The sequence below is a fragment of the Saccopteryx leptura genome, chromosome 5 (assembly GCF_036850995.1).
Source record: "Saccopteryx leptura isolate mSacLep1 chromosome 5, mSacLep1_pri_phased_curated, whole genome shotgun sequence".
Classification (NCBI taxonomy): Eukaryota; Metazoa; Chordata; class Mammalia; order Chiroptera; family Emballonuridae; genus Saccopteryx; species Saccopteryx leptura.
Window position 1 is genome coordinate 36,351,706 of NC_089507.1, and position 25,859 is coordinate 36,377,564.

General features: G+C 39.7%; 1 protein-coding gene across 2 annotated transcripts in view; it reads left to right on the top strand.

Moving 5' to 3' along the window:
* SPATA18 (spermatogenesis associated 18) overlaps positions 1-17,356 on the top strand; it is a 47,129-nt gene extending 29,773 nt beyond the window's left edge. For both annotated transcript variants that reach the window (XM_066387612.1, XM_066387613.1), the window contains 7 exons: positions 1,242-1,602; positions 4,279-4,437; positions 5,578-5,753; positions 9,659-9,782; positions 11,538-11,621; positions 14,388-14,433; positions 14,758-17,356. In XM_066387612.1, coding sequence (XP_066243709.1) covers positions 1,242-1,602; positions 4,279-4,437; positions 5,578-5,753; positions 9,659-9,782; positions 11,538-11,621; positions 14,388-14,433; positions 14,758-14,765 — 958 coding nt within the window. In that variant the 3' untranslated portion in view covers positions 14,766-17,356. The remainder of the gene's footprint in view (positions 1-1,241; positions 1,603-4,278; positions 4,438-5,577; positions 5,754-9,658; positions 9,783-11,537; positions 11,622-14,387; positions 14,434-14,757) is intronic.
* Positions 17,357-25,859: the final 8,503 nt, after the last annotated feature.

Genomic DNA, 25,859 nt, shown 5'->3' on the forward strand with positions numbered 1-25,859 from the left:
TTTGATGAAGGTATAGGTTAGCATTCTTGTAATATCCCTTTCTACTGTGGACAACATTAAGACCGGTCATGCAGACAATGTTGAGTGAAGGCAAAGTAGGATGTTTCTCTTTGGAGTCATTGCATTTTCCTTGTTCTCTCTAAATACCTCCCCTCCCTCAGCCTGATAACAAGCCCTTATTCAAGTTATTAAAGCCACCCCGATGCCTGGTCCTCATTCCCCTAAATGTCACCTTAGCCTTTCATTTTTAAGAATCACTTCAGTGTTGTGCTGCTGCTGGCTTGTCCCAGCTCCTAAGAATGTATTCCGTGCATTTCTGACCAACTCCAACTTCAGTGACTTTGCACTGATAGCTTGAAATTGGCCAAGGTTGTAGTATTTGTTGCACCATGGAAATTGACATATACTATTAATGAGGGCTCTCCCCCTCTCTTCAGAGTCCACTTTACACTACTTTTTGTCCCATGGTTTCTTCTTCGAAACTTCCTTTTGTGGGGTGAGGCATTGCCTTTGGGCTAGCTAATCTGATCATTTTTGTTGTACTTGGTATCCATAAACATTTTACTGATTTGGTTCTTTCCACTTTGCCAAGTACTTCCACATATATTCGTTCACCTGATTTTCCAGCCCCAACCCCCCGCCCCTAAATAGAGCAGACAAGATGTAGGTGAAAACTGCAGCTCTGGAGAAGAGAAACGATTGGCACTGTTCCTGCCGCTATGATGTAGTGGGGCTGGGACTACAGCGCAGACAACCTTTCCCATCGTCCTGTGTTCATCTCATCTTCCACCACAAGGCTCCCCGAGGCTGGGGAGGTGCAATAAAGAAAATCTGACTTCTTTAACTCTGGCTCTTACCAGCTGGTCGTACCCCAGGACAGCCAATAAGCGTTTCTGAGCTCCAAGTTCCTCATCTGTAAAACACCTGACAGTCAGTGCTGGACTCACAGGGCTGCTTGAAGGATAAATGGGGTGCTCAGTGAGTCAGAGTGCTTTATCACGTCTGATCCACCATGCAAATAGAGAGTCTTGTTTCACGGTTGTGGTCACATTTGAGACCTTGCGGCGACGCAGGGCCTTTGGCAGGCCTAGTGGGGAGGCCATGGAGGCAGCTGCTTTCGGGGCCTGCAGGGGCCCATGGCTCTTGAGTATCATCTGCAGTTCATGTGGGGAGAAGCTGAGCCCAGGAAGGACAGGGAAGTGAATCAAGGTGCTTCCATGCTGATTCTTGCTTACCAATAGGTCCACCAGGAGCCGGTCTCCTAGCCCTGCCCTTCGCAGCCGCAGCCGCAGCCACAGCCCCCACCGCAGCCCCCACCGCAGCCCCCACCGCAGCCGCAGCCGCAGCCGCAGCCGCAGCCGTAGCCGCAGTCACAGCCGCAGCCAGAGCCACAGCCGCAACCACAGCCCCTCCACCGCAATGGTGAAGATCAGGACCCCGTCCCCGAATCGCGCCAAACTGTCCAGTGTGGCGCGCAAGGCGGCGCTCTTGTCCCGGTTCAGCGATGCCTACTCCCAGGCCCGCCTGGATGTGCAGTGCCTGCTGCGGCAATGCATCGACAAAGCCGAGACCGTGCAGCGGATCATCTACATCGCCACCGTGGTATGTGACCCTCGGGCTGCGCTCTAGAGATCTGTGGGCGCGGCCGGGAGACAGCAGTTTGGTAAACTAAACAGTACAGCTTAAAAAAACTGGTAGATCTGGGGTCCCTGCAAGAGGGTGAGATTTCCATGCTTGTCCTCCCTCCCTCTCATCCTTTCCTCATTCCATTGCAGGTATTTGAGATGAATCGTTTGTCACAATCAATAACTATTCTTATGTATTAATATTGCTATTGGCCAGACATTTGTAGAAATGGGTATATATTTAGTTGATTTACACAGAAGCTTATAAATGGGCATGGATACACCAGTGGATATGTTATTGCTAATGGCTATCATTTGATTGATTTCCTTCCATTATTAGAAAAATCAGTAGTAGTTACTGAAACTGCTGTCATATCAGCTACTTGAATATAGCAGATTAAAAAGTGCTCATATGTAATCCTTAAAGCAAGTGGAGTTATTTCTTTGGTACCATATTGAGACCTGAGTCCATTATGAGAACAGCCATATATATATATGGTCTACCGGAAAATTCTGTCCATTTTTGGAATAAAACAAAATACAAATTTTTCTTACCGTCAATAAACTTTATTAAATAATATAATTGCCATTATTATTAATGATTTCTTGCCAGCGTGAGGGCAATTTGTATATCCCATTTTTGAAAAATGTTTTATCTTTTGATGCAAAAAATTGAACCAGTGCTTGTTTGATATCTTCTTCATTTTTGAATTTTTTGCCCTTCAAAAAATTTTGTAAGGACAAAAACAAGTGATAGTCGGAGGGTGCTAAGTCCGGGGAATATGGTGGATGCAACAGACATGCTTCTGTAGCATTTCTTCCTTGTTGAAATTCGTAAAAATTACAGTGGCGTAAATGAACTTTATCAGTAGCCATGGGTATACTATCGCTTCACACATAAGACTAACGTGAATCAACTTTGTTTTAGTTAATTTGCTATGTCTGTATGTATACATTAAGTGATAAAAATAGAGAGGCACATATACACCAAATAAACATGTGCTTACGTGTTGAAACTTGTTGTGATAGAAATGGACAGAACTTTCTGGTAGACCTTATATATAAAATTTGAGAGGAGGGGAGATAGAGAGACAGACTTTCTACATGCACCCCGACAGGCACCTGGAAACCCCTGTCTTGGGCTGATGCTCTGCCCATGTAAGGCTGATGGTCTCAATGGAACTATTTTTAGTGCCTGAGACAGAGGCTCCACAGAGCCATCCTCAGCGCCCAGGGCCAATGTGCTTGAATCAATTGAGCCATGACTGTAGGAGGGGAAGAGAAAGAGAGAGAGAGAGAGAGAGAGAGAAGAGGAAGGAGAGAGGTGGAGAAGCAGATGGTGACTTCTCCTGTGTGCCCTGACTGCAAATCGGACCCAGGACATCCACATGCTGGGTTGATGCTCTACCACTGAGCCAAACAGCCAGGGCCAAAGCTGAATATTAAATAAAACAGGACATTGGTATGAGAGCAGAATTTTCAGACTCTATTCAACTCTATATCCTGTATTTATTAACTTATGTCAGGGGTCAGCAGACTAGGAGCTGTGGGCCCTATCTGGCAGAGAACTATATTTCTACAAAAAATACTACCTGAGAGCTAAGATTATAAAAATAGTTTTACATTTTTAAAGGGTTGTAAAAAATGTGACAGAGAAATATATGACAGCAAAGCTAAAATGTATATTGTCTGGCTCTTTACAGAAAAAAGTTTGCCAGTCCCTGGTTTGAGAATCATTTACTGAGCTCAATAAAGTTCTGTAAGCACAGAGGTGATGTTCTTCATGCACAACTAAGTTTTCCCAGTGCTGACTACATAATAAGCATTTAAAAAATATTTGTTGAAATACTATATGTCAGGAAAAATGTCCAACACTTGATATGTGTCTATGCATAACAAACACTAAATTGGTAACTTTCTCTTATTTCTTGACCAGTAATATGATGTTACTGTGGGATCAGAGAATCAGCTAACACTTTCCAAGTAGTTATGTTACCACAGATGATTTATTTCCTTGAATTTCTGTACTGTCCTACATTCCATATTACCAGAAAGATGGTCCACTGTCTTAAAATTAGTGAGTGTGGATAATCATATATGTAATTATGTACCTTTCAAAATTGAGACTCAGGAGGTCCTCGGGTTATGACATAGTTCTGTTCCTATGAGTGACATAACCTGAATTTTGGTGTAAGTTGAAAAACATCCTAGCCTAAGTCACTTACCTATCCTAACACAGTTGTCAAATCATAATCTAGAACATAAAAACACAACTAAGCCACAAAAAAAGGAAAATAATATACTGTATTATATGTCTTACTGTGTATTCTTCTGCTGCGTGCAACCAAACTAGTTCGCCCATGAAGTCTGTAAGTACCACGCTAATGGCGTAAGTCGAAACACTCATGTCTCATTTTTTAAAAGTTTTTATGGAAGTGAGCATCATAAACTCAAAATGTTTTATGTCGAGACTGACGTAACCCGAGGACTCCATATATTTGTGTGTATGTAAATATATATACACACTGTGTTTGGTTATGAGAAGACCCATGTGATGTTGAATTTTTGATAGGCATTATTTCCTCATTCCTTGCTTTGGACTTCTTTGTCCTCCTCCTCTTACCAAATAAATTTGCTGCAATTTTTATTGCAGGAGGCATTCCATGTAGCTAAAATGGCATTCAGACATTTCAAGATCCGTGTGAGGAAATCGTTGTCACCATCTTATGTGGCGTCAAAGGACTTTGAGGATGCCGTCTCGGATTATATCATTTGTCACCTTGATCTATATGATTCTGAAAGCAGTGTCAACGTAAGTGGTGGGTCTCTTCTTGGGGCTGGTTTGCTACGAATGAGGTTTACACAGAATACCAGTAACTCAGAAACCCATTCAATTCTTCTGTGGAATGGCAGAGCAGAAACAAGCAGCATCCAATGTACTTTGTAGAACCAGTCAATATTCACTGTTTCTTTCTTAGACATCGTATGGAGAAAAGTATTCTGAGCTTAATAGTTCTACTCTTTAGATCAGCGATTTTCAACCAGTGTGTCGCAGCACACTGGTGTACTACGAGAATTTTTAAAACATGCAATACCTGACTATTTAGTCAGGGCACTGACCTCTTTTCCCTTAGATTGTCAAATAAAAAAATGACAACAGCCAACGCAATAATAGCTGTCTGGTGTGAATGATCAAAATTATACCTATATTTTTTTGTCAGATGAACAAAAAATATAACATTTTTTGGTGTGCTAATGAATTTTAGTAATTAGTTTATGTGTGCCATGAGATGAAAAAGATTGAAAATTGCTGCTGTAGATGGGCCCTTAAGATTAGAAGATAGAACATCATAGTTCCTAAGACTTTAGAAAAGAGAGGTATGGATTTGCACCATACCTCTGCCACTTACCAGCTGTGTGACCTTGCACATTTACTTAACCACTCTGTGCTTTAGGTTTCTAATCTTTAAATAAGAACAACAATAGTCACGACCCCATAGAGTTCATGAGAGGATTAAATGAAAGAAAGCAGGTCATTTTCTTAACACAAGACTTGGCACATACTGAACTCTCCATAAAAGCAAGCAGTTATAATTGTTATTATTATAAATTGTGAACAAGTCAAGAATTCTGTGTTGGCACATTATATAACTTGCCCAGAATAAAAAACCCCAGAAAGAATAAATAAAAGCTTCTAAGGGGTTTTTAAAATTTATTTAAAAACATTATTTTAGGATTCTCTTGGCCTTTGGTATGTCATTTGTACCCTGCCACCTGTCCTCCTTCCCTACGAGTGACGCTCCCTCCCTTTAGCACATACATTCCGTTTTTAGTTTGACTCGCTTCCATTCATGTTTTCTTTTCCCACCTCTGTCAGTCATAATGTCCTTAGGACTGTCACAGTTTCTGGTCACAGCTTGGTAAAAGGTGATGCTGTCTTTTTGTTTTTCAGGATGTGATCCGAGCCATGAATGTCAATCCCAAGATTTCATTCCCTCCAGAAGTCGATTTTTGCCTCCTCAGTAACTTCATCCGGGAGATATGTTGCATTGCCTTTGCGATGCAGACTTTAGAGCCACCCTTAGATATTGCGTTTGGAGCCGATGGAGAAATTTTTAATGATTCCAAGTAAGAGACCTAGAGGAGGGAGCTAAGGGATATATATAAATAAGTGATCTTGTCTATTTCCTGGGAAAAACTTAGGGAAAAGATCGCTGGGTGGGGAAATCAACAGATCCTGCCTGCCGTCCAGGCCCTGCCAGATGTGATTCAGAGGGGACGATATGATTTTTGTTGATCATGTTGGTCTTGGGAAGATCTAATAAGTACCGGGAAGAACTAATAAGTGCATGGAACCTCTCTGGAACATTTTAAAAGAAAGGTGCTATATAGATACAAACATGTATTACTTACTTTTCATTGTCTAAAAATTTTTTATTGCAGTATAATCAACATATAACTTTATATTACTTTTAGAAGTACAACATCATGATGCAATATATTTGTATATGTTGTAAAATGATCACCACTATAAGTTTAGTTACCATCCATCACCATACATAGTTATAAAATTATTTTCTTGTTCTGAGAACTTTTAAGATCTAACATTGTAACAACTGTCAAATGTACAATATAGTATTATTAACTACAGTTACCATACTGTACATTAAATCTCCTGACTTATTAATTATAACCGTAAGTTTGTATTTTTTGACGTCCTTAACTCATTTGCCTGCCCCCATGCCTCTGGTAACCACCAATCTATTTTTTGTGTTTATGAACTTGGATTTTGTTTGTTTGCTTGTGTTTTAGATTCCACATATAAGTGAGATCATATGGTATTTGTCTTTCTTTGTCTGTCTTGTAACTTTTAGCATAATGCCCTTAAGTTCCATCCATGTTGTTGCAAATGGCAAGATTTCATTCATTTTAAGGTTGAGTAATATTCCACTGTATGTGTGTATCATATGTTCTTTATCCATTCATCCATCAGTGGACACTTAGGCTGTTTCCAAACCTTTGCTATTGTAAATAATGCTGAAATGTACATGGGCATGGATCTATATTTTCAAATTTGTGTTTTTGTTTTCTTTAGATAAATACCCAGAAGTGAAACTGCTGAATCGTATGATAGTTCTATTTTTAATTTTTTGAGGTACCTCCTACTGTTTTCCATAGTGGCTGCACAATTTAACATCCTTACCAACAGTATGCAAGACTTCCCTTGTCATTACATCCTCACCAACACTTGTTTCATGTCTTTTTTATAATAGCCATTCTAACAGGTGTGAGGTGATATCTCATTGTGGTTTTGACTTGCAATTCACTGGATTATTAATGATGTTGAGCCTTTTCATGTACCTGTTGACCATCTGTATGGGAAAATATCTATTCAGATTCTTTGCCAATTTTTAAACCAGATTTTTTTTTTTGCTTTTATTGGTTTTTATCACATTATTTAGGCCAGGTTTCTCAAAGTATGGTGTATAGGTCACCTGCATCAAAATTGCACAAAATATTTGTTAAAAAATGTAGGTCTGGGACTGGGTTTTTGGAATTTGTAATCTAATAAGTCCCCCAATATTCTTTATGTATGCTAACATTTGAAAAGGAATGCTCTAGAATCTTTTATCTAGGACCATTAGATTTCTACCAAGTGTTATATGATATACATTTCCTTTATAAATTAAAAGAATTTAAACGAATTTGGAACATTTTATTCTAACTTTATGAGATCTTATGATAGAGCTGGAGATTATCTGGGAGAAGGCCAAGTGGATAAGAATAGAGGCTCTGGTATTAAACTGCCTGGGTTCTAATCCCAGTTCCACTACTAATTAGCTGTACAATCTGGGCATGTTACTTAATTTTCTGTCCCCTTAGTTTTTCTATGTTAAATGGGGGAAAATAATAATTTCTACTTCCTAGGGCTGTAGAAGGTTCAATGAAGTCATTCAGATAAGGTACTTAAGGACACGGCCTGGCATATAGTGTACGCCTAGGAAATGTTAGCCCTGGGTCTTCCTTCTGGCTGTAGAGTTATTCCCGGAAGCTTGTTGATGACAGAGACCATGTATCTTTCTTTTGCTTATGCAAATCACAGCAATGTGTACCTTTGCTTATAGCCTGCCGTATTCTCTTGCTATTACCTTGTCTCTAGCTTGTTTCAGATCATGGCTCCCAATGTACGTCTGTTCAAAGAAGAGCTGAATATTAGAACATTACACTGCCGTTGGATCTTTCCGATTCTCTTACAGAACATATCTGCATCCCTCTTTTTAAAAATTCTTTCTTCCTTTAGTGGATGCATGGTCCCACTCAAAAATCTTCATCCATTTTGGCTTACGAAAGCTGCACATTTCACAGACCTCTGGCGGGCTTCCTGCCTGCACGCCTTTAATCAGAGGGAACACGCAGCCTCTTGGGGCACTCTGGCCCGGACTCTTGGTGGGCTGTGGAGTGGAAACTGCAGCTCCTATAATGACTGGATTTGGTTCTACCTCTAGGACTTCACAGCACAAGTATAATCCCCCTTTTTTTTAAACTCTGGCAGTCTTTCACTATTTAAAAGCAATTAATCAAATTCTCCTTCTTCTGGTCTGATGCCTTCTGGTTTTTCCATATGAAGGGGTGGGGGTTTGAGACTGCTTGACAAATATACTACTCACAAAAATGAAGGGATATTTCAAAATGAATATGAAGTAATTAAAAAAAGAAGCATTTGATTTTTTTTTTTATTAAACAAGAACATCAGGAAAGCAAACGACAAGTCAAAGAAAGTTGTTTAATTATGCAAATGAGATACAAAACCAACTTTTATTTCCTCGGTGAAAATGCTCTATAGAAAAGGCTGAAAGTACTGGAGTGTCTGCACGGTCCCTGATGCCCTATTTTCTTGTGAGCAGTGTAGATCTGTTTTCTTGGTCGGTGCTCCATGTTCTTCTGAGCATTCCTTTTTAAGAAAGTGTCCACACTGAGTGTAGCCCCCTGGTTCGAACTGGGGAAAGGTTCGGATTAGCACCCTTTCCATTCTTTCTCTCTATTAATTTTATAGGTTGTTTTCTTTTTTCAGCCATATAACACTATTCACTCATTTGAGTTCAACTGGAATCTGTTGTTATAATTTTTACGTGGGCTTGATTAAGTCATTTATTACCTTTGTCCATGTAGTTAAGTGCTTCGTAGACTCAACTACGGGACCCCATAGGTATCCACAGTACATTGTGTCTTAGTAGATTCAGCTTATTTTTCCAGCCAGTTGAGCTAATATTTGATACTGTCATGATTTTTTTTCTGACCCACTTCCCACCTTTGAATGATTTTTCTGTATTTCATGCAAATCATTAATGAATATGTTAATTTATCACAGGATTGAGAGAGAGCTCTTTGCTCCTTCATTCTTGTTCTTATTGACCCATTAATTAACCCTCTTTGAATATGATCATTGAACCAGTTTCCAAGCTACCTATTTAAGTTAATCATACACTTATATTTCTGTTCTTTTGTCCAGAAAGATAGCATGAGAAATCTTGTAGGAAACCTATGGGACTTCACTGGTCTCTAGCATTTTCCTATCAATAATTGCAACTCCTATATTCCAGAGATGAGAAGAACAAGATTAGTCTGGCACGACTTGTTCTTATAGAGTCCATGTGGGACCTTGTTATCACTGGTTTCTATTCTAAGAGCCCACACCATCTTTCTCTCTTTTAAAGATATTATTTATTGATTTTTAAAGAGAGGAGAGAGAGAGATAGGGAGCAAGGAGTGGGAAGCAATAATTTGTAGTTGCTTCTCCTATGTGCCTTGACCAGGCAAGCCTGGGGTTTTGAACCGATGACTTCAGCATTCCAGGTTGATGCTGTATTCATTGTCCCACGACAGGTCAGTCAAGCCCACAAATTCTACTAGCACCATCTCTTTAATAACAGAATTAGGACCTGTATTTTTCTAGATCTGAGCATAATCGAAACAATTTATACTGATATAAATGCTTCACTTCTCTTTCTCCTCCTTTTGTGTGTTTAAAACAGGTACCGTCGCAGCTATGACTCTGATTTCACTGCTCCCCTGGTCTTCTATCACGTGTGGCCTGCCCTCATGGAGAATGACGTCGTCGTTATGAAGGGAGAAGCTGTCACCAAGAGAGGGGCTTTTGTACGGTGGCCTTGCATAGTGACAATTCATCCCAGATGTTTGATTCACAAGTTCGAGAACATTTATAAACCCAAAGATTCTATAAAAGAAGTTCCTAAAGAGTTACTTGATAAGATTTCATACAAAGGAGAGGAAGGCATTGGCTGGAAAGAACGGGTTCTTTTCTTTGATTTGTCCACAATTCTTCATAATTTCCTGGCAGTCGTTTCTTGCTTAAGATGGAACTAGTCCTATCTGCCTCCCCTGTCTTAGATATATTAAACACTTTGAGCTTACCTTATGGGAGGCCTTCTTTAACCCTATGCATTTAAAAGCCATTAACTTTCAGGAAACGGTTTACCAAATTTGTACTGACAGTTCTACATTTTGGGAAACGATGAATGTGCCCAGTTTTTCTCTCCTTGGTATGAAGTGTAGAGAGGGGAGGGGTGGAGAGGTAAGAGCATAGAGGCAGTGGGAGAGAGGAGCCAATCAGTTTTGGAAGGCTACTTCCAGTGTACATTGGTGGTAGAATGTTTTGAACATGTTAAATAATTGGGCAGTCTTTAAAATAGAGTCACAGATATGCAAGTGTCTGAGTGTGTGTGGTTGTGGGGACTGGGTGTTGGAACTGGTGGCCACGAATGCTGGGACATTCTGTATAGTGAACATTATGGGGTGTTTACCCTGCCCTTCTTGGAAAGAGTTAAAGTAAATTCTGAAGTGTAGCTCCTCGGTCCAGCCAAGGACACCACCTGGGTGACCCAGTTCCTGTAGTCTCCAAGCTGGAGAGGAGGGAGTAAGCTTCAGAGCCGCTTTTCCCCAGTGGGGGTGGGGTGGGGGAGAGGGAAGTAGTGTATTTTAAAAGAACTTGAGACAAAAGTTCTTATAGCCTTAGCAGCCCACTTTAGCTAATAATATCTCAATGAAGTAGTTTGTGTTATGAAAGTTGAGCCCATAGAAATAGGGTTGTGCTGATGTGACAAACACACATACTGTACAATGAATGAGCTCATAGAACATGCTCTTGCCCCAACAATAATCACCCTCTGTTAGGAAACTCTAATTGTAGGCAGTCTGCAGGACAATTTAGAAGGGAAGGAGAAGAAATAGCCACTCTTATGCTCTACATCAAAAGGCAATTGCCTTTTAATTTCCTTCTCTCTTAGTCAAACATATCACCAACATTTGCCCAAACTTAAACTCCTAATACAAAATGAGAAAGGGTTGAATGAAAGGAAAATTTTAAGAAGGGTTTTTATGAGTGAAATCTCATTATAGTGACTATAGTTTTCTTCTTACTTGTTAATTTAGTCAGAGAGTTGCTGGACGACAATGGTGATTCACTCAGCCACTCAATTCATTTCATTCAAGAGGAGTTGTTTTCTAGTTATTTATGATCCAGGTGCTGGGCGTTTCAGCAGTGAACAAAACAGACTCAAATCCCTGCCCACAGGGAGCTTACATTCTCTAACACTTGGGAACTCAATGTAATTTGTAACAATTTACTCATCAAAACAAAATTCTACTAGCACCAAGGGTTTTACCATCCAGAAGTTCATTGTAATGGGATTTTATTTGAGAAATACCTCAAAGTTATTGTCAAATATTGGGCAGCTATGGCAAATAAAAGGAGAGTACCTTATGCTGGTGACTAGTAATGGGCAAGTGTGATCATATCAGCAAAACCTCTCTATCTGTTGGACATGCATATTGTTTTAAGCTGTGTGAGCTTTCATGAGCGATTGACCTATTTCTCTTTTTCTCGCTTTTTAGTGGAATTCAGTGCGACCTGTAACCCGATGTCGAAGCAGGAGTTTAAGTCCCATCTGCCCTCGTAGCCATATTGGTTTAAGCATGGTACATATCTTACCATTTTTGCACCAAATCATCCTATGGTTGACAATTTAAATTCAACAGTAGCTTATAAATGAGGTGATTATAAGTTTACAGGTAGAAAAGAAATCTGTTGTAATAACCCCAAACTGATTTTCAGACTAACTTGGACTAAGGAATTGATTATCTAGAAAGAAGTAGAGGTAGGTTTTTCTGAATTAGTTGAAAGACTAATAGGCTTTACTTATTTCATAGTTTTCTTTTTCTTTTTGAAAGAAAATGGGCTATTAGATCTCAGCCTTCTGAATGGAGAAGGGGACACCCTAGTCCACTGATCCCAGCACACGCCCCTTCCTCTGAACTTCTCCATGATTTGGAGAAACTGCTCATAAGGTCTGGGTTTCAACACCATATAAAGGGCATCGCAAGTATTTGTTTTCCCGCCTACTTCAAAGTAAGAAGAACAAAATTAGTCTCTTTTTATAGTAGTTCTTGGGAGGATTACTAATACTCCTGTCAAAGAAAAAAAATAATAGCAATACTATCTCTGAAAACTAAAAGTATTGTTAGGATTCACCACTGTTCATTTATTCAACAAATAATATGCAGTCAATGCCTTTTGACTACAGGGCTGGCCTAAGACATGTGGACACCAGACAGGCTAACAATATATTGTTCCTTCAAATAAAACATTTAAAAATATTTGTTTCAACCTTGTTTTAGAGAGAGTGATGGGGGAGGAGAGCTGTATCTGGTAACACTTCACTTCTCTGAAATTACATCAAATGATGCAGCTCCAGCCCCCAAATTCTAACCCTGCCCCCAGCAAAACAGAAACCAAAATCCCTGGCAGTGATAGGACCCACCTTTCTTACTGCGTTTAGTGAGCATCTCTTGTTACTCCACTCACTCCATTATATTTGTTAATGTCCTGATCAGACATTCCTTCTGTATGCATGGGTGCTAGATTGAGGGGGAGGGCGGAACACAAAAATATCTAACTAAAACCTGGTCTCTTTCTCGGATAGGTTTCAATATATGAAAATCAGAATGAGTTGAAATAATTAAATGTGGTCTATGATTCAGTTCATGAAAGAGGCAGAAAGCACTAGAATTGTCAGAGGAGGTGTGGTGCCTTATGGGTTTGGTGGTGAGGGCGGGGTGTGGGGGGACGTTGGTGTTGGATCTGGCAGAATTTCGGTGAGCTGGGACATTGGGGAGAAAAAATCCCAGGTGTAGGAAATGGCCTGAGACTGGAAAAGGCAATACATGTGATAGAGTTTTTTTCCTCTTGGAGATTTTAATCTAAATTATCCTTATTCAGAAATGAGTATTTATAGTAAGTAAAAGCAAAAGGATAGTACATTTAGTAGACTGATAAATAAAAAGGAAATCTTGAGAGTTTGATAATGGAAGAATCACAGTTCGCATTCTGAGAGGAGATGGCATGTCAGCAGAAAGAGCAAATTAGACACCTACCCTGCTGACATCCATGGCAGGTTTACCTCTGGCACTCACTAGCCTCTCAGTGGGCACTGTCCTCTGTAACAGCCCCTGTCTGTGTTTGACCCACCTGCTCTCCCCACCGTGTACCCAGGGAAAACAAACTGGAGATGAGAAGAAAATATATTCTCGAAGGTGAAACGCTGCCAAAATTCTGTCTCTTTCCGCCATCATCTCCTGACAGCCAGGCAGGTACACCTGCGAAATAAAACACAAATCGTTCTGGTTGGTCTGGGCTCTGGGCTTATTTGAGGTCTTGCAGCCAGAGCAGCTTCCATCTTTGTGTCTGTCTGTCTGAAATGTTGGAAAGAGCAAAGCACGAGGATGCACCCAGGCAGTTATTTATGAGCCATCACAGGTTTGCAGGTATGAGTGGCTTTTGCTTAGCGAGAGCAAAGGTGAGATTTGAAAAACGACTTTTTTGGGGGGCTGCGTAACGACTCTCCTTAATAGGGCAGGGTTTTGGACACGAGATCATTCACATAAAGGATCTGCCAGACAGTATTTGACCGTGTGAGCTTTAATTAGTTAATAATTTTCTGGAAAGCTTTGAATTCAATATGGCCACTGAGCATTGAATCTCAAAAGTATTTAGCAACTATTAAACAGCAACAACAAAAACCCACAAAAATCTAGGCCACCGGACACAGCTTTCAATTAATATCATTTGAAGTAAATCGGGTGCCCATTTACCTCAAGAAGTAAACCCGGAAACGCAGTGCTCAACTTTAACGGGAGGAAATCAGATCAACAATTTAGCTGACGTTTTAGAGAAAAAAAAAAAAAAAATCAAGGATTCCTTCACCGAGCCCCGTGTACTGTGAATATGATCCTAAACACCTATGCAACGGTTTTTATCAAAACCATTGCATGGCCCTGGCGGGTTGGCTCAGCGGTAGAGCGTCGGCCTGGTGTGCAGGAGTCCCGGGTTCGATTCCCGGCCAGGGCACACAGGAGAAGCGCCCATCTGCTTCTCCACCCCTACCCCTCTCTCTTCCCCTCCGGCAGCTGAGGCTCCACTGGAGCAAAGATGGCCCGAACGCTGGGGATGGCTCTGTGGCCTCTGCCTCAGGTGCTAGAATGGCTCTGGATGCAACAGAGCGACGCCCCAGATGGGCAGAACATCGCCCCCTGGTGGGCATGCCAGGTGGATCACGGTTGGGTGCATGCGGGAGTCTGACTGCCTCCCCGTTTCCAGCTTTGGAAAAATGAAAAAACAGAACAAAACTAAACAAAACTAAACAAAAAAACCATTGCATATTCACACCCCACCTTTATGTTTTCCAGATATCTCGAAGCAGGAGCCCTTCACCAGTAAGATGTGTATTGCCAAGTAAGTGGGGGGGAGGGGTGGTGTCTAGAGGGAACATTTTCTGTTTTTTTTGGGTTTTTTAAAACACTTTTTTAATACTCAGCATTGTGCAGCAAAATGCATGTTCTGCTTCCTATGGAACCTCTTTACCCCCACCTGACACCTTCCACTTCTGGGCGGTGGCACTGAGCAGGTCCCATGGGTGACATGGGGGGGGGGCTCCAACTGAGAGATTTTATTGACATAAACTTCCAGGAAGCACCCTGCTTTCATTTAGGTCCTACTAAAAGAAAGCCTTCAGAAAGTGACCATAATAATAAGTTGTGTTTTTTTTTTCCTCCCTAGGGTTCTAAAACCACCAGACACGTTCTTTGCCACAGCTCACCGGCAACATCCAGTGTCCGGCGCCCCCCGTCTCCTGCCGTGCCCGCCTCACACCTCACTTAACATAATGTGAAAAGGCAATTAATTCTGTGTATCAGTCCACACAGAGAGTTAAATGTTTTGGCTTGACGCATTTGTAATTTCAGACATATTGCATTTGATTTGATTTTATAGAGGCACATTCTATTAATTTGATAAAAACCATTGCATAGGTGTTTAGGATCATATTCATTCGAAGCAGAGTCCATTACCCAGGCTTAGGGTTCTCATCCTGAAGGACTAAGGCCCTTTTATGGCAACTATATGAAGAAAAAAAAAAAAGGAAAACCTTTACCATGCCAAGTCCAAAAGACGAGGAGAAATTTTAGTTCATGACTTGATCATAAGTATTATAATTGATGGTGTTAGCTTTAACTTGAAAACAATGTTGGGTGTTTTAATGTGCTTTTAAGGTTGGGAAGACAGCCCTAACCTCAGGGTGGGGAACTCATAGCAGTGATTGTGACTTTGGGCTACATATAAATGATGATGAGGTAAGGGACCATAGGTCATTGGCTTGCTTCTGTTCTCTTACTTTGCCATGTTTGGTTGAGCTGAATACTGTATGTCAAAGCTATTGAGTTGAGAGAATTTTTTTGCTTCATAAATGCAGAGCAGTGATTTGGATAGAAGCCAGCCTTGAGAGACATATTAATTACCTTGTGTTTTTCACCTGGAAATGTTTCATACCGTTTCAGTGTACGTGTTAAATATAAAAGCTACCTGGGACATGCCTTTCCCCTCGTTTACCTACTTGTTTACAGATTCCGACCTCCTGTGAATTCCGTCTGACTAAAAGTGCTAAACTTGAGGGCTAGAACCAGACACACCACATACTGATTTTAAATTGAGCGTATATTCCTTAATTTCTTCACTGTGAAGTGCAGTTGTGAGTTCAAGGTAATAATGGAATGCGGCTCTCTCAAGATAAGTAATAACTGGCCTTAAACGCAAGCCTTACAATAGCCACGTGTCTTTTCGAGAGAGGGGCTCTGGCCTGGACACAGCTCAGACCGTGTGCATCAGCTCGGTGCGCAACCAGCACCTGAAGCTTTCCAGGTGGAACATCCCAGACTTCTCTAAAACACCATGTCTCTAGAGACGAGGGAGAGACCGCCTCAGTCCCTGCCTCCTGGGTCATGAAGCGTGAGGTGCAGTCCCCCATCTGTGTGTTCATGGCTGTCACTTGGAGACAACGCAGTGTTCTGTGCGGAGAGCTTGGCTTGCTTCGTGGCCTTGAGCAAATGACTTCCTCTGTCTGAGCCTTTGTCACTGTGGAGTGAGCAGGCTGGATGGGATGAGTGGTTCTCTCTACCCTCCCGGAGTCAGTGCCCCCCTTTAAACATATCCCGTATTTCCCCATGTATAAGACGCACTTTTTTTCAAAAACTGGGAGGGGGGGGTCTAAAAACTGGGTGCATCTTATATGGTGGTTGTGGCATTTCAAATGCCATAGATGGAACTGAGCACAAGGCATTATATGAAGACAGTGATTTGTCATCGGACACAGATGAGGACAAGCTTATGGATGGGAGTTTTGAGAGTGATGAGGAGTTGTATGAATTTTATGATGAATAAAACTTGATTTCAATAACATTATGTAATAATATTTTTATTTCAAATTTTGGGCCCCAAAATTAAGGTATGTCTTATACATGGGAGCATCTTATACATGAGGAAATACAGTAGTTTATATTGGCTATGCTGAAATGAAATTCAAAGTTAATGTGCTCTATATTGCTATATACTTTTAAACAATGAACATAATAGTATCCTAACTCTAACTTAAAAAGCAGGAAAAAAAAAGAAAGGCACTTTTAAAATAAAATAAAATAAAATGTATTTTGATTAAAAAAAAAAAAAAAAAAAAAAAAAAGCTTGGGCATAACCATCCTAGAAGGTAAAATAAGTCATCAGATGTGTCCGCCTGTATGTCAGGTCATAAGCTCCACAAGCAGATCAGTGTGTGTGGTGTTACCAACATCACACACAGTGTTGTCATCGGACACGATTTTCTGAAATGGTGGGTGACTGTTGGTAGAGTTTTGAACAAATGTCTTAGAGTTATGCCTTGATTTACACTGTAAATGCAATCCTGGAATAGTCGGTATGTATTAAAACCATGCAACAATTACCTTGCGTTCTATGTTAAAAGTCATTTCTAGAATCTCACTAAATAAAGAGAATGCTTACATATCAGATTTATTTTGGAGCTGAGTGTGGCAATATTGATACATGCGCTGATTTGGGAAAAGGTCACCTGTATCCAGTTTATTCGCTCTGTACCCTGTCTGGTCATTTGTCATTTCTCGTCTCTGGTGTGAACTGTAACCACAGCAGGGAATGGTGAGCGGCCTAGAATAAATTTTGGAAAGAATCCACAAAACCAAGGGAGGCTGACTTGTACTTATTGTATGTGGATATACACCTTCGTGTTAGTGACTCTGTAAAATGAAAACTCTTACTTCATAATCTGGGTAAATATTAGTGTCTGTAGTTTTGGTTGAATATTGAATAATAAAATAAAAAAAAAGAGTGCTTCTGTGCCTGTAGGTTCTTTGTAATAAAATGCTTTCCTTCCAGATTCCCAAGTTCAGCAATGTCTTTCACCCATCTCCATTCTGTGAGTCCCGAAGCGGAGTCAGGAATTCATTCTGTAAATGAATTCTGCGCATGTCTGGGTTGACTCTCCGATTGCTACAATTCTATGCTGTAGCTTAATTGTAGCTTTAGTTTATGTTATTCACAATTCATTGTCATCATATTAAAATGCTTTGTCTGAGGAGTACTTTACCATTCTCATGGAGCTTTCACTTAATTATTTCAGTTGTGTCCCCAAACAAATCCAGATGTCTTCTGTGTTATAGGTGAGGAAACTGTTCATCCAATACACTATGCTATCTTCTTTCAAGGCCCTTTATTTCAGAATAATATTCTATCCTGTCTACTTTTGATTCTCCGTGGCCTATAACATCAGTTCTTTTGTTTATTAGTTTATTTATTCATATACTCACGAATACTCATTTAGTGAGTACCTTCTGCGTGCCATATACAGCCCATACTCTGGGGATACTCTGGGGACAAGGTTCTGTTTCTAAAGGAACTGAACATCATGTCCAGTTGCATTCCTTGGTGATTTCCCTATCATACAGAGGAGGTATGATGGAAGAAAGAAAAAAAATGGAGTCATACAACACACTGAAAAGGGAAAATGTCACGTATCAGCTGAAGAATTTGAACACACTAATTTGGAGGCAGGGGGTGGCAAATACCTATAAAATGAGAGAGTTATGCCAGGCAATAAATAACAAAGTGTGGTAAACTACACCGAGAACGTAACTCAGTTATGTCATCCAAGGGTGAGTTACTCAGTCTTTTATCAAATATCTATTGAACCTCTGATTCTAAGATCATTAATAATAAAATGAGTAAAGGGAGAAGAAACTCAAGATCAATTCCAACTGCAGCTGTGTGCTTCAACTGCAATATTTCTAAGTAACAGGACAATTTGCAGACCATTCTAATTCACTTTTAGACACCCCACAAACCCTGCATGAGGTGGATCGTTGCCAATAGCATTCTATAAAGTTTGGGTTGAGTGGAAGATTTCTTAGTAATGTGACTGTGAATAGTATTATAATTAAGGGTAAAGTGAAGTGGAGCTTTTAAGACACATATTAAAACTGCATTAGGTCATTGAAATGTGAGCCCAGAAACCATATGGGTGACATTCGCCCTATGCCATTGAAATCTCGAAGTAGTGACGTTTGTTGGCCTTAGTACAGTGAGCCAACAGGGGCCTTGAAAATGAAGTAGGAACTAATTTTGTTTTTCTAAATTTAAAGATGGCACAATTTCACACTTTGAACAACTGCCCGCTGAGTGCCAGCATGAATATCATATATACTTGCCATAAGAATCACTGGCAATTATATATCAAAACTGGGCAGCTAACTCCATTTTGGGTTGGGTGAGAAACAAAATAATGTGATAAATGGGTATGTTATAACTTTATTTCAGTATAGTTTTACCCAAGATTTTAGTAATAAAACCAAAATAATGTATTGAAATGTGATGTGAAATATGTTTCAGGAAAGGTTTTTAGTCATTGGACAATTATCAGAAGATCTTGAGTGGCATTGATGAATGGGGCCCTTGTGCTATTGCTTTCTGGTATTGGGATGCTGGGGGCGGGACATTACATTTTTCAATGTTTCGGAGCTGTGCGGTCAGAATAATGGACTTCAGGACTGGCCCAGCTCTGCAGGTCACAAGTTGAAATGAGAATGGAAGAAGTTATTTGTTTATTCATCATTTATTCATTTAAGAAGTGTTTGCCGATGTTAAACGAGGTTCCAGGCGTTGCGTTGGGCCCTGGGGATAGAGTGCGCAGAGAACGTGCTCAGCGCACCTGCGCAGTGTGTGCCTATGAGATGGGTCTGTGGTCTCTCTGAAAGATGGGGCAGCGACTGGTAATGGCCTCCTGTTTGGGAGAGGATCTTAAGTCAATTATGTTGATAGAGGGTTGAATCAGTCTTCCATAGCACTGTCTCCTGGAATCTCAGACTTAGGACTGAATGGTACTCATTCAGGGAGGTTTCCCAGCTTAATGTGATATATCATGAGAATGATCAGAGAAAATACAGGTGCAGCTTAAATAATGGGTTAGGAACGGCAAGGAGGTCACCAAGGACTTTGTACTTACCTTTGGGAAAAGAGGCATTAATTACAACAAGAGAAGATACATTGTCAAGATTGGAGAATCTACTGTCCACAGAAGCAATTTTCGGAGCCCTCCCAGGAAGGCCTCCCTGCTCCCACTTCCTTAGCAAAGTCTTGACATGTCACTTTTCAAGCCCTACTTAGACTTAAGACTTTGAAGGATGTTTGGATGCAAGGTAAATGGCTTGGAGCAGTAACCCAGAGTATGAATTAGGTTTTAGGTTTTTTTCTGAAAGTCGTATCGATAAAGGAAGAAATAAGGAACTCTTAGGGACTTAAGAATGTGATTCTAAGGTTTTTTTTCCTTTGGATGTGATGGACGAGGGCATGAAAACCGGGTCTCGCCTATTCCACCGTTGTGTTTGGCATGAGCACAGTCTTACTGGCCAGTGAAAGTTCTGTCTTTCCAAAAGGCAGCTTTATCTTGGAAATGGTTGTTGTGGACTAGCAATTTGTTGAAACCTAAACCCAATGTGATGGTATTTGGAGGTGGGACTTTTGGCAGGTGACTAGATCATGAGGATGGAGCCCTCATAAATGAGATTAGTGCCCTTGTAAAAGAGACCCCGGGGAGCTCCCTCACCTCTTCCGCCTTTAAGGAGACAGCAGAAGACAGTCTTTTATAAGGGAGGAAGTGGGTCTTCACCAGACACCGAATCTGCTGGCAATGATCTTGGACTTCCCAACCTCTAGAACTGTGAGAAATAAATGTTTGTTGCCTAAGCCACTCAGTCCGTGGCATTTCTGTTATAGCAGCTCAATCAGACTAAGACAATGGTTATCTTTGATCCAAGACCCATTTGTATTCATGTATATCCTGTTGCTCATATGAAACCTGTTTGCTGTAAATCACTGGCCGTGAGATGATGGGACTGACTTCTAACTTTCGTGGTTTGATTTGAAATTGTTTAACTGAAAATAAAAAGAAAAGGTGTTGGGGGGAATAAAAGAAAAACTTTCAGCTTTTCTTTGATTAGGAAAATTAATTTTTTCTGGGTGTTATGTTGATGGTATAATTTAATACATATACTTTATATTGATCATCTGACAGAAACTTTAAGATGCCTTTAAGTTTCCCAGAATATCCTCTGTCGAATAACAATAAATAGTACTTAATCTAACATTCATTATATGCCAGGTGTTGCATTAAGCACTTTATATTATTAAACCCAGTTTATAGATGGGGAGGCTGCGGCTCAATGTCATTAAGTAACCTGTCACAGGCCACAAGCCTAGTAAATGTTGGAGCAGAAGTTCAAACCCAGGTTTTTGTACGTTGAGCCTATTGTCTTTTCACTGATTTCACAGGATGTTAATAAACTCTGAAGTTGAAAAAGATATTCTGTGGTGATATAGGTTTGAAAAATGAATTAAAGATGAGTTGGACAAATCTTACATGCAGGACTCTGCAGAGCCTCGATCTTCCATTGCTTGCGGGCAACTTCAAGGACAACGTCATGCGCAGCAACTTCAAGGACAACGTCATGCGCAGCACTCTCCAAATTTATTTCACCACGGTACCGCCCCCCTTTTTGATGGAGCTCTTATAGAGATACTGTTCTAAAAGACCCATTTCAGAAAATGCTTCCTTAGAACCTATTTAATTGTTTAGAATTATAGAGACTGCTGACCATTGGGAATTAGGTTTTATCAATTTCACAAGTGAAGAAAGAATCCTGACTCTTGTCGTCTGATAAGACTTTTCATCCAATAAATTAGTTAATAAGAGGCCAAAACAAGGAATCTCTTATCTATCACTGGTCTTTATACTTCTTATCTTTTCCTTTTGTCTTATTTTCTTCATCCGTCTATCATTTATATCACAAAATAAAGTTCCTTTGAGCCCAGCATTTGTCAGGGTTGTTTTTTAGGCGTTCATGTTTTTCCTTAAATTCCTTGCCATGTTATACCTTTGCATCTTCACTTCTAGTTCCTCTTTCTAGTTCCCTTCTACTTTCTCTTGTTCAGAGATTCTGTTTTCCTAGTTAACCTGCTAACGCACACCCTTTTACACTTGTGAAAAACAAGCACCTAAATAATGTCACGATGAATCAATGAAAGAGACCAAGGGATGCTATTCAAAGCAAGAACACACTGAATAGCACTCAGTATAAGGATGCATATATATCCTGATTCATACAATGCATTGATTTTATACAAAGCTCAACTAATTGCTTTCTAAATTTTTGAATACTAGGGCTATTAAATAGGACAATTCTTAAATTATAAACTTCCAATTAGAACTATGCTTTTATTTACATTTTAGTATACATGTTGACTTGTATTCCCCCAATTTGTTTGGTGATGAAATTCACTTGGCGTGCGCATCAGAGAGAGAGGACTAGACTCCACTCCAAGCACACAGCATCAGAATCCCCAGGAGTATTTGTTAATGTCAGCAGACAAGTTTGTAAAGCACTTGTCCAGATCTGGCTTTAATGACCCACAAGCAGAATATTGCACAAATAATTTATTGCATATGTTGTATGTTACTTAAAAGCCTCTGCAAATATTAAATTATTAGCTACACTCACGTAATAAGTAAATTACTGAAAATTTAATACATGTATTTTTTACTGCATACATACATATAAAAATATGGCCAATAACGGGCTATATAATTAGATTTTCAATAAAAGGGATGAAAAAAATAGCAATTTTGTCTTTCTTCCCTGAAGGTTAAAATTTTCCTCTCGTGCTTCATATTTGGACAGCATCTTTGTTGAGCTGTCAGCATATGTATTTCTTACTCATAGACTTCCACCCTATAGATCGGTGTTCATTGTGTACAACCGAGAAAGTCATGGTTGGAGTAATGAATAATGAGTCCCCATTGGTCATGTTTTGCCTCCTCGTGGGTATGTGCCAAATGGAGCTGATTACCTGGGTGATTCAGAGTTAGGAACATCCTTATGAATATGCATATGAGTCTCTAGAGAAAAATCTAAAATAGAGTGAAACTAATGTTCAAATACTAGACCTCACAGGTGGTCTACCTCAACTGGAATTTTCCCAAACATTGAATAGAGGAGAGAGATTTGGCCTTTTCTGTTTACTTTGCAAAGTATCAGATGCTCCAGAGAATATTGGAAATGAAACTGTTTTAATATCCTTAAAAGTGAAGGATTTTTAAATCTTTTCTCTTTAGACCCCAATAGAATCTCTCATCACTACAGTATCTAGGCTGAAAAGCAGGTTTTAAAAAGTTCCAGGAAAAAAATCTTGATACAGAGGGCCAAATGTAACATCAATTTTGAGTGTGCCGGGATTTGAAACACATGGGCTAATAGTTCCAATGGAGATACTTACTTTGTTCTTAATGTTTTCCTTGTCTGAATTCAGCTTTTCTTCATTGAATAGCCAAAGGTAGTAATGTAAAACAAAGTAGTATTGATGACTGGAAACTAAAGTTGTAAAATGTCTGAGGATGACCTCTCCTTTTCTAACCAAGGTCCACAACTGGAGGAAATTTTAGGGACATAAATCAGTTCTAATCTTTGGTGCTATCCAGGTCTCTAGTTCCTTTAAGCTTGGAGTTTTCCTGGGAAATGTATAGGCATAGCCACCAGATGGCAATGTTGCTTAAGAAATGAGAGGATGCTAGTAGTAACAAGACAAACAGAAATAAATAGCAATTCCTCAGATAAAGTCTATAACTTAATTTAGTTTCATCGCTCTCCATAAATTTTGGAAATAAAGTGATGGAGGGTGGCCAGGCATAAAATACAAAGAGCATGATGGGAAATGTGAAGTGTTAAATAACTATTGGGTTGGGGAATAAGTTCGTAGCGTTTTAATATTTTCTTTTCTTTTATCAATATATAATTGTACCTAAATAAGGGATTTACGCATTTGATCTTCAAGGTTCGGAAAGCAATTCCTCTGCTAGAACAAAAGTTTGTGTGTGTGTGTGTTAATTAAAAAACCCATTTATGCAGCCTAAAACCATCACCTTGTTAACTTAGATTTCTCGTTGAGACACAATTCAGTGTGTTAGTAAATGTTTTGAACAAAGCTCTTTGCTTTTAAACACAGAAGAGGAGAAAATGGTAGTTTCTTTAATGATCCTCTAAGACTTCCAAGATTTTTCAAATTGTTCGTGTTTTACATGGCCCAAACTCTCCAGGAGCTTAGTTTCAGAAACCCTTTGGGTTATTTCAAGCACATATTTCAGTTTTAATTTGGAAGATGAAATAATGTTGCTAAGAAACTCTCTAAGAAACTGTGGCAATTCAGTAGAATAATATTACTTGAGTGTTGAAAAAGCCACAATTCTGTTTGAAAGGGAAAAAGCTTATGGCACTAATAAAAACTATTTTGTTTCTTTTAAAAATTCTCTACAGAAACAAAATATTTTCTGTCAAAAACGTAGAGTTCTATTTGGCCTCTTAAGCCTGCTTTTATTTTTTTTAAATTTTATCTTTTAACAGGATATTTTTTCAGAGAATATTGATCTTAAAATCGGTATCTTTACAGTCAGTGAAAGAATCAGTTAAATATGCCTCTTGTCAATGACCACATACCTAAGTTTAAATTAAAATACTAATCTCCAAGCAAAATTTTACAAGGGTCTTTCTGTTCCTGCCTCCCCTACCAAGCTTTTGACTTTTGCAATTCAGGTTTTACACTGTCTGGATCAGACTTTCATTAAAGGGGCTCAACTTTTCGGGCATCCTTAAAGATACTATGGTTGGCGGATATTGTAGCCGATGGCTGAAGGCAAGGCCGCTTCTTCGACATGGGTTTATTGTTAGTCACAGGAAGCTGTTTATTGATATCATAGGCACTAAGGCAAGCTGAGAGCTGTCATAGTGCTGTGAGCCTCTACTTTATCTGTATTTAATTTTAACAACTAGACATCAGTACAGAGGTCATCCTGGGTAAGGTCCTTTTTTAGCCAAAATAGTGTAATTGAACCGTTGCCTCAGAACTAATACAGGAAACAGAAAGGACAATTTCAACAGATTAAAAATGTAAGGACAGAGGATGAAAGATGACAGGAGAGGTCGAAGAGGAAGGGCTGTTGTCAAGGAGATCTCAAAGTTTTGCTACCAGAGATGTGTCTCACTATCAAGGTACGGAGAGCTGAAAAGGACGGCCATGTTCAGTTGTACAGATTTTGCATTTCACAACCCCAGGGAGTGCCCCTCATCTGGACCACTGCTACGCACAGTGCCAGTCTCCAAGGAGCTTGGACCAGAGTGTAAGTCAACGCAGTGCTTCCTTCATGGAGCAAATTTTGCTATGTAAACAAACAAACAAAAAATTCAGACTGCCCTAAACAGCATGCTTAGAAACATAGTTGATTTAAATTCTGATACAAGTTCCTTATTTAATGATGGACTTATAGCCAACAGCTTGTGAACTGTCAGTGGAAACAGCACCCCCCGTTAGACTGATGTGAATAGCATTGCCCAACAGTATGCAGTGGACCTGGGTAAGGGGAAGAGGCTTTAGGGTTGGTTTAATGGTGTCTTTAAAGTTCTTGAAAAGCCTCACGGAAGAAGAGATTATCGGAACTGCTTTGGCTGTTTCCGTGATGAGGAAGTATAAACCATATTCTTCAAACAAGGCTTCTTCTGCCTTGCCTCTGAGGTTCTTTAAGAAGAGAAGTATGGACCAGAATCCGGACGAGGGTGAAGCAAGTAATGCAGTTGCATTGTGTACAAAACACTCAAGAATCAAATAATATTTTAATGCAATATTTAAAAAAATTAACAAAAAACGTTCCTGATGAACAAAGTGTCAGCATTTTAAATAAAGATAATGTTACTGGTAACATATTTTCCTGGGTTCTGAGTGGCTTCTCTGAATTGTCAGACAAGCTCTATATAGTTAGTGTCACTGGGCTCTAGGGAGAGACTTGTTTTGTTCTCCGTATCTTTTCTGTATATCGGATTAAAAACCAAACCAAACCTAAGGTAGCAGTTTCTGACATCAGTAAAATTGCATTTATCAGCAACTCTTCTCTGAAACTACTAAAATGAAACGCATTAGATTTAAAAAATAATGAGAACTTGCCCAATTTCGGTTTCCGTTCACATGGACTATATTACATAGATCTAACCACTACACTTTCTTTATATCTGATGGTTCACTGGTGTTTCAGGCCAACGTGGACGATGGGATGGAATTGCCAAGACCTTAGTGCTGGGGGACCAGAAAGGCATTTCTCATCAAGGGTGCAGTGAATAAAAATCTAAAGAGGTCCAACAACATAGGAACTGTTATTTGAGCAAAATATAGTTTCTGAGGTTACACTGAAACAGAACATCTTGTACCAGTAAGGCGGACATTTCTTA